We start from the raw sequence: 14,627 nt of genomic DNA on the forward strand, positions 1-14,627 counted from the left end.
AGTACTGGACACTGCCAGATCTGGGCACTTCCAACCAGGATCCAAGGAACCTGTATAGGATTGCCCACTTTTTCCACTAACCCCATACATATAGTATACATTTATTATTTATTTTTTGCTGTCAAACACAAAAGCATTAAATCTGCTTACCTAATGTAGACTTATTCTTGCTCACAAGCCAACAGTGATACCCAAAGAGAGAAGACAGACTGACAGAAAACATAGCTGCAGCAAAAAATAAAAACATGATGTGGAACTTGGCTTGAGTATCAGGAAGGCCATTCTAAAAAAAAAAAAAAAAAACAATTATGCCATTAGAATTGGGGAAATAGCTGTTTAATTTGATTATTAATAATCCTCTATTCAGCCAAATCAAATTCAGCGCAGACACAAACGTACCACACAACAAGAGTCTGAATAAATGAATTATACACCTTCCATGTACAGACAGACATGCAATTAGGTTGCTGACAGCATCTAAGTCAAAGAAACGGTTTGGATCTGAACTTTGAAGTGTCTTTTAGTGAAGAATAATTTATCTCTACAAAATTGTCTTGTTTAATTAGCCTTTTCAGAAAACTTACATTGTAGCATAAATATTGCAAATCTAAAGAAGCTAATGTCATAAGTTATGAATCCAGATGATCATAATTAAAATACTAGAAAATTTCTCTGAAGCTTTTTCATAGCGTAGCTTTAAAGGAAGTTAACAAAACCTATCTAGAATATAAACTCCCTTGTAAAACGTTTTCTAAATAATTGCATACTTGTTCTACACAGCTTCAAAATAATGAAATAAGTGAAATTTCATAAACTATGATAAACAGAAAAAAATAGAGGGCTATGCTTATTAGATAAACTCTTGTACCTCATCTAAGGAGATACTAGATTACAATGTAATACCTCGGAATCTTAGACTTCTTGCACAGTGGTAACTTCACACGCTTAAAGACAGTATGTAGATTAGGGTACTTACTGTCCAAAACTTGATAAAATACTGTAAATCCGTTGCAGCAATGAAAAGGCAATACAGTAGCGAGTAAGCCAAGAAGAGAAGAAAAAATTTGTAATTGGAGAAACCTACACAGTTGTTCACCCTGACAACAAAAAAAAGTAAAAGTAAAAATGGAATGTAATGAAACTTATTTTCTTTGCTTTCATCCAATTTAAAATTAAACTTATTTAGTCTAAAAAAGTTAATACCAGCATGTAAACCCAGTTTGCTTCCCACCTCTTGTTCCTCAAGCTACCGAAATGTATTTAGCTTCAACTCCCAAACTTGTGTAGTAATTCTAACCAAAACCAAAACACCACCACCACAAAAAACCTGAAGAACTCTACCAGGTAATGACACTTTCAACAGCTTACTGAAATTTAATTTTCACTTATGGTATGAAATCTGTTCCCAGCACATCTGATGTAAATGTGACTGCAGTTATAGTTACTTTTTTAGTTTGCAGGGAAGTTTAAGTATCCATGTTTTACCATTAGGCATACTGCACATAACAACTGGGACAGTTACAAGCCAAGAATTTGAATCTTGACTGAATTTTGTGAGAATAAAAGCACTCTCATTTAGTCCACATCCTCCTTCACTGATCAGACTACATACTAAAATTTCTTAGTAAGATTCTCAAACTTAAAGAGTATTCACAGGAGATTCCTAAAAATATTTATATTTATATAAAATAATGAGAGAAATACACTGTTGAATAAACAGAAAACATTAAATTTCAGTGACAACATGACAGCAAATAAAAGAGATTAGGAACATGTACATACACATCCAAATGTTAAAATAAATCTCATTTTATCGTTTTTACTTACGGGCTTCAAGTTCACCTGTTTCCCATTTTTAAAGAAATTATACATGATAATGAGCAATTAGTATACACTATCACCAGAGAGACATGATGAGAGTACTATTTAATACCATAGCAGCTTCCCATTAGAGGCAGTATATTAAGTATTATGAATTTTAGAGTTCTATTAAACATGTAATGATATTATACCCACCAAATGAAAAATGTTGGAATGCTGCCCATGTTTATCGGTAAACAGCCTCCTCTTTCTTTTATTTGGTTGCATTAAGAAGCTAACCAAAGTTACCATTGCACCGCTAACTTTGACATAACTCTCCATATGAGTTTAAAATAAAAACCATTCCATATACCTTCTTTAATTAATTGATATTGCTGTCAGAAAGATCAGCTAATTAAGAGAAGACTACATCCATGAAAGCACCTGTATGCTGAAAAATAATTCTCAAAAAATAAGAATGTGTGGCGAGTCTCAACTTTGGCTTCTAGAAGTACAGGACAAGTTACTGCAACTATTCTCTTCTCTAGAGAGACAGTGATGGTAATGACAGGATATATGGTAATCAGAACATGGTAAAAATCTAAAAATTCCAAATAAACTTCCACTGTACACTACCGTTACCCATCCTCAGGGTGGATAAGGGGTTGGTTTGTTTTGTTTTTACAAAACATGCTACCTTGGCTAAACATTAAATTTAGCATCACCATTTAAACATGCAGCAATAGCTAAGCATCTGTATTAACTACAGTTAAGAAGGACAAACCAGATTGTTCTAATTCAAAAAAACAGCAGGTATGTTTCTAAGCTCATCATGATTCTTATTGGAAAGCAAATTTACAATTCTCCAGAGTCAAGTGTTCTTTTTCATTAAATATTGTCAAAGTAAGCAATTCCATGATAAACTGCAAGCAATTCAGATTCAAGGTTTCTATGATAACCCAGTTTTCCTTTCATGGTATTTATTTTAGGACAGTTTTTACTTTATGACACTGCTTAGTGTGCAAAAAGAAATATCAAGTGAAATGTTATTCCCCAAAGATAAAATTTCTTGAATCAAAGGCAGATTTCTTTCTCGTTCTTTTGCACTAATGCATACAGTACACGCATTAAAATAAACTTTCATAAATTATTCCACTCCCTTCAATTTTGACAAAGCCCCAGACTGAGGAGTTCTTACTGGAAGAGAATAGTACATCAGAAGATTGAGGGGAAAGTAAACATCGAGGTTTTGTAATTGTACTATTCAAACATGTAGTATCAAATAATAAAACCCAAGAATGGTGGTTAGATTTGAAGTCTAACGTTTCTGAGGAAGAGTAAAACTGATAAATGGCACTGACAACTGGCTAAATAAAGGTGTGCTATTGCAGTGAAACATTCATACAGAAGAACAGTCCAGGTTAATCTGGATTACAGGTAACATTTAAAACACTTAATTTTGAAGTACAAAAAGAAGAGATATCCTTTCTGTCTCAAGAGTTAGTTTACTGAAAATACCAGGCAAAGAAATAACTTACAAGGCACTGAAGGTGATGCAACTCAGTTAACAAAAAGCATGGCAGAATTAAGGAGATGCTAAATTCTCTTTGGATGACTAAAACGACAGATGTTTCAAATGATTCCTGAGGTGTTCCTAATGCACCTTCTTAGTATTAAGAGTTGTTATATACAAATTATATTTTTGGTGATGCCTCAAGCCATTGCATTCCTGCCTGCAGCTCCATCTATATATAGTATGAGTAGCAGCAGCACTAGCATAGAAATCACTAATGCTTTTATTTCTGCATCACTTAAACCTCTTAGAGTAGTTAGAAGGCAATTAGCATTAAATATTTCCATTTATCACAGTACTTGCTTTAGCACAGGAGTGATAGCCAACATAAAGCCTCCCAAAAAGCAAAAGAAAGCTGACCTGGGGCTAGGACATGACTACCATCTTACTGCCTCTGCCTTCCAAATGCTTTACCTGTCCTCTCTCCAGAAAACCTTCTCCTAGCAGAACATTAAAACAGCAGTAGTTCCCATTACCGTTTCCCTGCTCTCCCTAAGCATCACATGGGTTCTTTTCCCCTTCTTTCCCACCAAACTTGCTCCCACCAAAAAATCCCAATATGAAAAGCAAAGCACGACCTAACGATGTTTTCAGGGGGGCTAAAACCCACCCATTATACTGTTTTCCACCCTTAGTTTTGCTGGCAAAATAGCCATATGATATTTCCCAAAGAACCCTTGAACACGGGTCTTTAAAGGAAACTATAAAGTTTGATCAGCATCCGTGCAATATTTCAAAACTGTCTTGTCACTTCCACATAGTCGTTTTTTTTTCAGGGTGAGCAAGGAACTGTGGACATCCACTCAAATTAGGAAAAATAAAGCAAGACAATACCTCTTTTTCTAGTGCATTTCTGTTACTTGGGAGTACAAAAGGAACAATTCTCCATCAAGAAGCATTACATACTTTTCAAGTACTTTCTCCATTTCTACTTTTTTTTTTTGCACCCGTTGCTTATTAGCTTAAAAACAATGAGCAATGTAAATACTCTCTCAAACTGGGTATGTTTATGTTGTTTGGATACAAAGAGTCTGCAAACAGGTAAGATGAGCAAATGCTACTGAGATGAAAACGGACTTTATCTTTCTAGAAGTCTATGCCCTAGTGAAATACCACTTCACTGCCCCTTTACACAACACTTAAACGCTCAGTTTATGATTTGTTATTTGATGCAATGGATTTTTATTTTGAAATTGAAGTTTACATGAAGGACATATTCATGTACTATTCTAAGGCAGGACAACTCAAAAAATCCCAAACAGACCATAAAGCTTATGAGAAGTGTGTATAATACTGAATAATAATAGTAATATTGAGGCTTTTCACTGATACTTTGTCAGGAATAGCATGACAGCTGTTTTTTTATAGCTTTCTACAAGACAGCTATAAGAAGGCTGAAAAAAGAAAACTGCCTTTTTTTCTCATAAGAAATTTGTTCCGCATTCAACGGTTTTATCTGTTTTGTTTAAGAAGCACACTACTAACATTAAGCATCATCAAGTTTCACATGCTGATATCCCTACAGCAAAAAAATATGTAGGAATTAACTCCACCCTATATTGTTAAATATTTCTTTCAATTTTATCTACCATGTAGCTGCAAAATAAGGGGAGATTCTTAAATCATACTGCATTATGTCAGAGGCTGTAGTCAGGACCAAGACAAACAGGAGCCGCCCAGCAACTCCTCCTCCCCCAGGATGGAGTCTCCTCTGCCCAAGAATTTGATTTAAGAAGGTCAAACCAGCTGCTTAGAACCATCTACCATTCAGTTTGTCCAACACAGGAGATTCTTCTTTTCTCATTGGTTTCATGTGGTGAAGAACTGCCATCTACCACTCAATCCTCTTAACTTGGACCTTACTAAACAATTATCTTTAATTATTTCCATGAGATACCTGCCAAACTGACATAAAATTAATTACTGTGCTGGTTTTGGCTGGGATAGAGTTAATTTTCTTCGTAGTAGCTAGTATGGGGCTATGTTTGGGATCTGTGCTGAAAACAGTGTTGGTAACACAGGGATGTTTTTGTTACTGCTGAGCAGTGCTTACACAGAGCCAAGGCCTTTTCTGCTTCTCCCACCACCCCACCAGCGAGGAGGCTGGGGGGGCACAAGAAGTTGGGAGGGGACACAGCCGGGACAGCTGACCCCAACTGACCAAAGGGATATTCCAGACCATATGATGTCATGCTCAGTATATAAAGCTGGGGGAAAAAGAAGGAAGGGGGGGACATTCAGAGTGATGGCGTTTGTCTTCCCAAGTAACCATTAAGCGTGATGGAGCCCTGCTTTCCTGGAGATGGCTGAACACCTGCCTGCCAATGGGAAGCAGTGAATGAATTCCTTGGTTTGCTTTGCTTGCATGTGTGGCTTTTGCTCTCCCTATTAAACTGTCTTTATCTCAAGCCATGAGTTTTCTCACTTTTACCCTTCTGATTCTCTCCCCCATCCCACGGAGTCGGGGAGTGAGCAAGTGGCTGGGTGATGCTTAGTTGCCGGCTGGGGTTAAACCACGGCACTTACACATCCTGTCTACCCGCTGGTTCCAAGGGCTGCTGAGAAAAGACAGGAAAACAAAACCATTGTGCAGGCCAACACGGCAGCACAAGGAGGGAGGGTGGGAGGGACAGAGGAGAAAAAATGAGACAAAACAAAGAACCCATAAAACTAAAAGAGCTAACTTGCTGTTTCCAGCAAGCCCGCTCAAGCTGTCCTGGGAGCTTCAGTAAGGGGAACAAGGCACAGCCCTTCCCTTTGGTTTTTAACATAGGGTAGTATTTCATCATTCAATGCAACTAAGCCACAGTAATACTCAAAGTCCATGAGGAAAAGATGCAATTCTTAAAAGAAGTTTTCTTACCAACCAGAAGTCTACTTCATCCTAACTGCAAAAACATGGAGTTACCTAACTGAGAGGTCTAAGAAAAATGACACATGAACTTTTTTCCACATCTCACAACTAGGCAGAGGACATATAGTAAATAACTCCAATGGTCCTGCAAGACCAGTAACTTCACATAAGCATCTAACTCTAGGAATAGTGAAGCATCACCTCCGTAACAGGCCCCTCAAGAGTTTATTTTACCAAATCAGAAAGCAAGTAAAGAAAGCCAACAGTACACTCACCAAGGGCAATGATGATCCATTTTCAAGATGCATCTTAAAAAAACCCCAACAGAATTCCAAGCATTGCAAAGGGCAAAAGAGGAAAAAAAGAAAAAAAAAAGTCAGAAGCACAGTTACGTGTCAGATTTAAATTATTCACATACAGATAAGGAATTACCCATATGTACCATTGCCCATATGTACCATTGGTTACCTAATCTATTTAACAAGATGTCTATTTAAATTCACATAATACAGTTTACCTACAAGTAAACTGTAGGTAACCCAAACTCAAAACACTTGTTCTGTCAAGAGCTTAGCGATTTAAGAAAATGCAATCTATAACTTCAGCTTTAGGATTTGGTCCTCATACTGAATAGGTTTTTCAGCTATCGTTTATTCTTTGACAGAGCCTTAGAAACTGGGCTAATTCAATTACTATACACTTAGTGATACAACTAAATATACTTCCAAGTACATGATTTGCTTACATAGAAATAGACAGATGCACACAAGGTTTTTAAGAACTTACCTCGCATGAAAAACCCCAAACATTTTTTGCAATTAATCATTCTCCATTAATAAAACATGAACAAGAAAATCAGATATAATTGAAGCAAGTGAATATTGACAAGGTAAAGGACAAAATTAAGGTATTCTGCAAAATTAACTACTGGCATTCTGCAAATTTCACTCACATTTCATAGGATAACACAGGTCACCCTTTTTCTCCACCCTGCTCAGACAAGAGGGGTGGAGAATGTTCCTGTCTTACAACCACCATCCCATACAACACAACCAAGATCCTCTTTCTGTCTCAACTCAGTTACTCTTTCAGTGCCTCTGCTGTCTCGCTGGACAAAATGGAAAGTCTTCTCTGCCTCACAATCATATTGGATGGTTTGATGCATTATCAGCTGACAAGTATTTGGAACAGCCTTAAAGCTAAGAATAAATCAATCTTTGAGGAAGCCCTTTCTCTTAAAGTTAGAGATTTAAATCACTGGGGGCAAGAGTGGAGAAACACACAGACATCCAAGCTAACTGGAGAAAGTTCAGAGAGAAGAACAGCCAAAAGAAAGATTCCATTAGAAAGCAATTAGACTTCTGGGGAATATGGTGGTGAACTTCCTTTTGTGTTAGAAAAACAAAAACTTTATTTTAAAGGCTTCATTTAGAAATGGAGGATGCTTGGTTGTTTCCTTTCTTTAAACAAAAAAAACCTGCAAGTTATCCAATGAAAAATAGGATATTAAGTTTATTACCTCAGGTAAGATGTAAGTGACATCATGATTAGATTGAGATGGGCAGTGATCTTTATTCAGATTCTAACAAAAGAAGCAAATTTTTGTTTATCAGCTATTTTGGTTACATTCTTAAGGAAAGTTCTTTATTAATATTCATAATTTTTAACCATATGTAAAGAATGTATAAGACCATGTAATCCATGTTGGCATCAAGAAAGCCATGAAATGAATTAGAGTAAGTTACAGACTTCCTTAGAAATAAGTAAATAAAAACTAAATCTGAAAAAAAATAAGGAAAAAAAAAGCTTATCTGCCAAAACATTAAACCTGAAAAATCTATGCATAAAAAAATAAAAGCTTCTGTGACAAGGAAAAAACCATTAATTTAGAAAACCACTTATTTAAAATATTTTCTTACTTGTCGCATACAGAACAGTGATGGCAACGATCTGGTTTTACAAGATGGCATCTGTCACAGTATCTGATTGCTAAAGAAAAAAGTTCCAAGATTAGATCTCAATGTACAGTTAGTTACACATTTTGATTCCTGAAGTCTGCACAAAAGTAAATACTAGCAGCTCAGCCCAGCAGAACCCCAGGAAAGCATTTCAGCATGATCAGAAGCAGCTGCAAATACTGAAGCATTTTTTAAGTACTTGCAGTGCTGAATCTAGCAGAGTGAACCCAGAAAGCTCAGTTTTTGCAATCTCTGCTAATCATGCTACTCAGGGTTTTTTCTTCCAAACCCCTGAGCTCTGCAAAACAACCAACGAACCAACAAAACCCACAAAACCCCTACTAGACTGGAAAACCTTTAAAGACTGTTCAACAATATAGCTATTTTAAGCTATTATTCTAACAGCTTTAATTTACTATATGAGATTATCTCAGGTTTGCTTAGCTAGCCAGCGTTCACAAACTTACACTATCAGTAGGTTAAGATTAACTCTTAGTTTGGAAGAACTTTTATTCTTGCAACTGAACAACCAGCAAGTAAAACAGTTTCTTACTGTGATCTATCTAGCTATACATGACATGCAGATAGTAATTAATTCATTATTTTTTAATTTTTTTAACCTATGAAAGAAGAAATCTATGCAGTTAAAGACTGCTACAGCCTCTTCTGCAGTTTGTTAGTATTACAAGCTATTTGTTAATGTCAGTTTGCAAACATTTAGCAAGGCATTGTCAATCCACTTTAAAATCCTAAATTGTATGCAGCAATTTACTTTCCAACAATCTTTCCACTGAATAAATATAGCTGCATACAGCTACCTTAAAGGGTCACTTTGTTATTTTATGAAGTATGAAAAGCAGTTCTTCCCTACAATCCAAACCCTTGAAATTTTTTTTTAATTAGTTTAGGTAGTACATCAAGACACCTGCCTTTGGTGGTCTCCTGAACACCTATTTACCTCCAGACATTGTCCGTGTATAGATAGGAAGATCCTTGGCTGCCCGTCTTAAGACTTCTTGCTGGGATTCACCTCTAGGTTCCCTCTCTAGGGATTCCTTGTCTGAATACGATAGATGAAACTGGAATAATTTTTAAAAATCAAAAGATATGTTAGCAAATTTCAAGTTAAGTAAGTATCTGTGGAGATGTAAAGAGAAATAAATATTCATTATATAAAGATGGATTAGCAGCACATACAAGGTATTACAGCAAATAACCCAGTTACTAAGACCACTAATTTAGTTTATGGCAACTGAAGACAAAATTAAAATTATTTCTGATTTGGTATTGATGCAATGCTGAATGCTTCTAGAAGTAATAAGCAACACTCTTCAATAGAAGGATCAAGAAAGAGCTTACCATTCCCTTGAAAGGTCAGTTAATTAACTTCTGTAATACTCAGTATTAGCCAGTGAATATAAGCTAGGGATGTCAGCCTTTAACTGAAAGAAAATACGCTACTAGTAATAGCAGAGAAGATAGCTTTATTTCTCTTCTGGTGTCTGGCATTCTCCCTTCTACTCTTAGCCACTCGAGAGTTGCTGTTCTCTTCATGCAGGTGTTTGTTAGGATGTTTTTACTTCAGAGATTGACTGACAGAAGGAAGAGATGGGTGTCCTGTATGACAGAATAACCACGTCTTAACATCTTCCTGCATTAAAGGGCAACTTCTGTCACTGCCCAAAGTGGCAACAAACATTGTTCTAGTAAGAGCTGAGAGGGTAAAAATTACTGAAAGAGATGCATGGTGTACATGAAGTAGTCCAAATTTCTTATACTCTACAGTCCTCTGCAACACACCAACATAGTCAGCTTTGTCACTGCAGCTTCTAGAAATGGGCAGATACCAAAGTCTTTGGTATCTCTATCAGAGAAACAGGACACAAAATTCCCTCTGAAAAGAAGCCTGTATTTGGCAGGAAGAGTGTCTGTCTCTAACCCGTACTAGAAGCAGAAGCCCTCTGCATAGCGTTTATGTCTACAGAAAGGCTAGTCATTACAATAATATTATATTTTTTCCTAAATGAAAGTGATGCATGTAAAACTACAAAAGCAGAAAGAAGCATACAGTTAGGAGCCTATTTGCACCTCCATAGAGAAGGTACCACTCTACTTTCCTGACAAAGCTCACAATCTTCCAGCAGAAGCTGGAGGTTCACTGTTTAGCATGAGTTTCTCAGGTCACCTTTCATTTTTTCCCCTAGCAAGAATACACTCTTGCCAACACCTGAATTGACTTATATTGGGATACATAGGATTTCTTCTAGGATTTCTCACTGCAGAAACTTGGTTCAGAATACTTTTTTTTTTTTTTTTAATGCTTCTTGTTTGATGTACACAGAGCTATTGCTCCATCATTTCGTATTGGTTCTCAAAGAAGTCCTAAGCTTACAAAACCTTCCTGCCTGGGAAATCATCTTCTCTCCCACCTTCATGCAATGCTTGTGGCTGGTACACACCAAAGTGAAGTGTCTCAAAGTCTCTCAAAGAGAAACTGCAGCCAGAACTTTAGTGCTTTTCATACGTGTAAAAAGTTGAAATAAGTTTAAAAAGAAACATAGAGGCTATGTGGTTTGCACCAGCTGCAGTATTCATGAAAACAAAACACAAAAGCTTTATTTGTTTTTCAGTCTTCAAACGAGTATTTGCTACAGTTGATAAGTCAGTTCAGTTAAGTTGAAAATACAACCTGTTACATTTACAGACTTCATCCTAGAAACTGGAAGCCAAGCAGTAACTTAACATTACAAAATACACTAATTAAATTTTAAAAACACTACTCTAGTAGATTAGGAAAAAGACACGAACAACAAAGATGTCACTTACTGCCAGCAACATTGTGTAAATTCAAAGAACACAGAAACACCACACATTGCCTTCTATTACCCAACTTCAACTTTTAATATCCTGTTTGAAGTTCTCCAGTAGCATTGTACGATGGCTTTGGAATCCCACTATAATTACTAAGGATTTGTCAAAATGTTTTGGAAGCCTTTTATTGGCATCAGCCCACTGATTTGAAAAACCTTCTAATTATCGCTACAGTCACCATATACATGCATATATTTTGCTATGTAATTACCAAATGAAGTAGGTTCTTAATTTATTTAGCTCCTCTCCACCCCAAGCTGTAGTAAAGACTGCAGCGTGAAATTCAAGGAAGATGCCAATTACTTTGAATTATCTACTTGTTTCCACAATTACGCGTCTTATTAGTGAATGAAAACTATTCAGAAAAGAAACTCTGCACAACAGACAGTAGAAATCACAAGCTACTTATTTTGTGTTGGCATGGTAGTTATAGGAGCTAGAGTTATGAGTCCATGCTAAAATAAGTATTGGCTTTGTGGATATTTCAAACTCCAGAGCAGCCACAGCATGATTCCTCTTGACCTCAGAGGTTGTATGGCCTACTAAGGATTGTGAAATTTCTGTAAAAAGACAGGATGGAAGAGACCAAAATGTTGCACTGTTGTACCAAGCTGCATGGGGAGGATTTTCATCAAGGCTATTGACAGTTTTCTTTTTTTTTTTTTAAAGTTAGAAAGAATGTGAAATTGAAAGAATAAAAAAACCCCAATACTGTACTAAAAGCAATTACCTTGAGGCTATATCATGTTGAACATGGTTTTGCATCTTAATATTCTCCAAGACAAGTGGATCCTTCTTCTTTAACACTTCTGTACTAGCTGGACTTAGACTTGGGGATATATTTACTCAGACTTCTCTTCCATGCAGCTGTTCTATACTTGCTCCCTTGCTGCTTAGCCAGCCATGGCTTCCCAGCATCAGCTTACCTGTTGTGCGCTAATGCCAAAACCCCCAAGTTCCTTCATACCAAAACAGATGGGGAAGAAGCTTTAATTCAGAGGACAACAGACAGATGCTGACATGCAATATGTCAAACACAGGGAAATATATTTTTTGCCCACATAAAAGTATTATATTCCTATGCAAAGATTTAAACTGCTAGTTCAAGTTACTCATATTTTTCAAGTGGAGAGGTTTTTTTCTTCTTAATATCATAAATATTACCTAATTTTAAAAATCTATTAAAAACCTGTAAAACTTGGAGGAGGTGTAATTTTTTTTTGTCTTGATCATTACGCTATTTGCAATCTGACTTACTCCTATTAAGAAGCTGTAACCACCATCTGTATTTTTCTACACAGTGTACATCTGTATTTTTCTACACATGAGATCAGAGTCTAAGAAGTTACTCAAATACTACAAAATCAGGCATTTGACTAGGGTATTTCAGAAATAAAAGTTAAGTTTATCTTACTTCTTTTGAAGGATTCATTGGTAGCGTAAAGATTGTTTTCCAATATGACCAGACGAACAGCATGAAAAATATGTGGTAAGCAACCAGGCACACAACTAAAATCAAAAAGGAACAGAATTAATACAAACAGAACGGTGATATTATAATACTTACAAACGGATGCTGTACATATCACAGATAGTTACTCTAACAGATGTAAATACAGCGGCTCTGCAAAAGCTTTGCAACAAAAATACTGCACTGCAACTTTACATGAGACAATACAGACTGTGTGGGGAAAGCCATGATATAGGCTACATGTACTACAAAAGTTTGAGGGGAACAGTTAATAGCCTGTTAGAGACCCATAATTATTTAGCAAGCACTCTCCCGTTACACATTTGTTAAATTCTATTTAACTGATGCGTCTCTGTTTTTTAGCTTTATAAACCATATAGGGAAACTGCTACCCATGCAAAACAAGCAAACAAACAAACCCCAAACAAACAAAAAACTAACCCCCCCCCCAAAACCCAAAAGGAAGTATAGCTACCTAAACGATGACTAGAGTGAGGGAAGTCTGAGTGGACTTGCATATGATACCTGAGCAGTAACCATAACAAGTTAACTTGTTTTGCTAGATTTTTAGGAGGGAGGACAGTAGGGTGGCGTTTAAAAATCTGCAGGTTCTTTAAATTCAAATGTTCATTCACTACTTTATATTCTTCACAGCCAGTGATTTATTCTTAGATTTTTTCAATAATGCCAGTCAACATTTACCATGCTGAGTTGTTTTACTAGAATACAGAAGGTAACATTAACTTTTCCAAAGAGCCTGCTATGGATGGAGAGGTGTTTCCATTTAAAAGCTCTCACTGTACTAAGCAATTGACTACAGTAAATAGTAAATCCAAAACTTGTATTGCCTGATTAACTTGCTCTAATGTAAAAGAAAGAGTATTTCCTTGGATTTTTCTTCCTTGGGCAGAAAAGCAGCAAATAAAGGACAGCTAGAACAGCAACAGTGAAAAACATAATTTCCACGCCATACAGATGAACTCACATCATAGAGAACTCAAGGTTATAGGGAAGCTTCACAGTCAAATAGTCTTTATACAACTTCTATAAATTCATAAGATCATCAAAAAACATCATAAAGGGAAACTTGTGTATTTCCATTACACAATCTGAAATGTTGCCATTGTATGGTTAGTGCATGATTTTATATACGTAATGCTATTCAGTGCTAGAGAATTTTCCATAACACATGCATGACGGTGTGTATAAATGAAGGCACAGTAGCCCAGCATGTTCTTGTTTTTGTAGTTTTGCCTCAAAAGTAACAGTGATTAAATGTTTCTGGTGTTGAAGTTTGTTTACGCAAAAAAGCAGCAACACAGTAAATATTTATTCTTATTCACTAGGCAGTTAAAAAATAATAAGCAAAAGCTAACAAAATCTGAGGAGCAACATTGTACAAAGCTTTTGGGATGACAGGGGAAAAGAGCCATATGCCATGTCTATAAATGGAAAAAAAATCTCATAAGTAATAGAACTGGACTCCACATCAAGCACAATATACTACATGATCATCTTGCTATTTCACAAGCATCTGTCAGGAACAGTCCACATTTTTATCAGAACATTTCTATCAACTCTAAAAAACCCTGATTTACTCAAAAAAAAAAAAAATCAGTATTTTTTTAAACAACGGTATATGCATGGCATAAAGTGAGGAGGGCAAGGTAGGGCAACTTACATCAGTTCTGTACACTATGCATTTACTAATCTGCATCTATATTTTATTGTTGCAAGAATAACGGTAACTGTGATTGATAAGAAAATTCCTTTTTCATACATTAAAAAAAGACTACTGGAGGAAGATGAAATTTTAGCCTGAAGACATTATCCCATGTTTCCCTTTTAAAGTCTGCACAAGACTTCAGCTCTTATTGTTTGCTCTTGCACCTCAGTTCTCCAACCTGTCCCAGGTCCCAGTCGGTCACTTCTCCCTGGTTACCTACCCACCAGTTTCCCTACCCACCAGTTTCCCTGCCCCGCAATGGAGACCCTGGGCCACCCAGCTGTTCCACTGGGTCTGTGGGTGTTGAGAGTCCAACGTAGGAACCTCAATTCCCTTGAGACAGAAAAAGAAAAGCTGTCTGCAGCTCCCTGAGC

General features: G+C 36.4%; 1 protein-coding gene across 1 annotated transcript in view; it reads right to left on the reverse strand.

The window, feature by feature from the left end:
• ZDHHC2 (zinc finger DHHC-type palmitoyltransferase 2) overlaps positions 1–14,627 on the reverse strand; it is a 44,869-nt gene that overhangs the window by 11,042 nt on the left and 19,200 nt on the right. The window contains exons 3-8 of the mRNA XM_052779970.1: positions 12,471–12,565; positions 9,144–9,264; positions 8,147–8,216; positions 6,503–6,535; positions 977–1,097; positions 151–283 (exon numbers count right to left, since the gene is read on the reverse strand). Coding sequence (XP_052635930.1) covers positions 151–283; positions 977–1,097; positions 6,503–6,535; positions 8,147–8,216; positions 9,144–9,264; positions 12,471–12,565 — 573 coding nt within the window. The remainder of the gene's footprint in view (positions 1–150; positions 284–976; positions 1,098–6,502; positions 6,536–8,146; positions 8,217–9,143; positions 9,265–12,470; positions 12,566–14,627) is intronic.

This window comes from Harpia harpyja, chromosome 2 (genome assembly GCF_026419915.1).
Source record: "Harpia harpyja isolate bHarHar1 chromosome 2, bHarHar1 primary haplotype, whole genome shotgun sequence".
In the NCBI taxonomy this organism is placed as follows: domain Eukaryota; kingdom Metazoa; phylum Chordata; class Aves; order Accipitriformes; family Accipitridae; genus Harpia; species Harpia harpyja.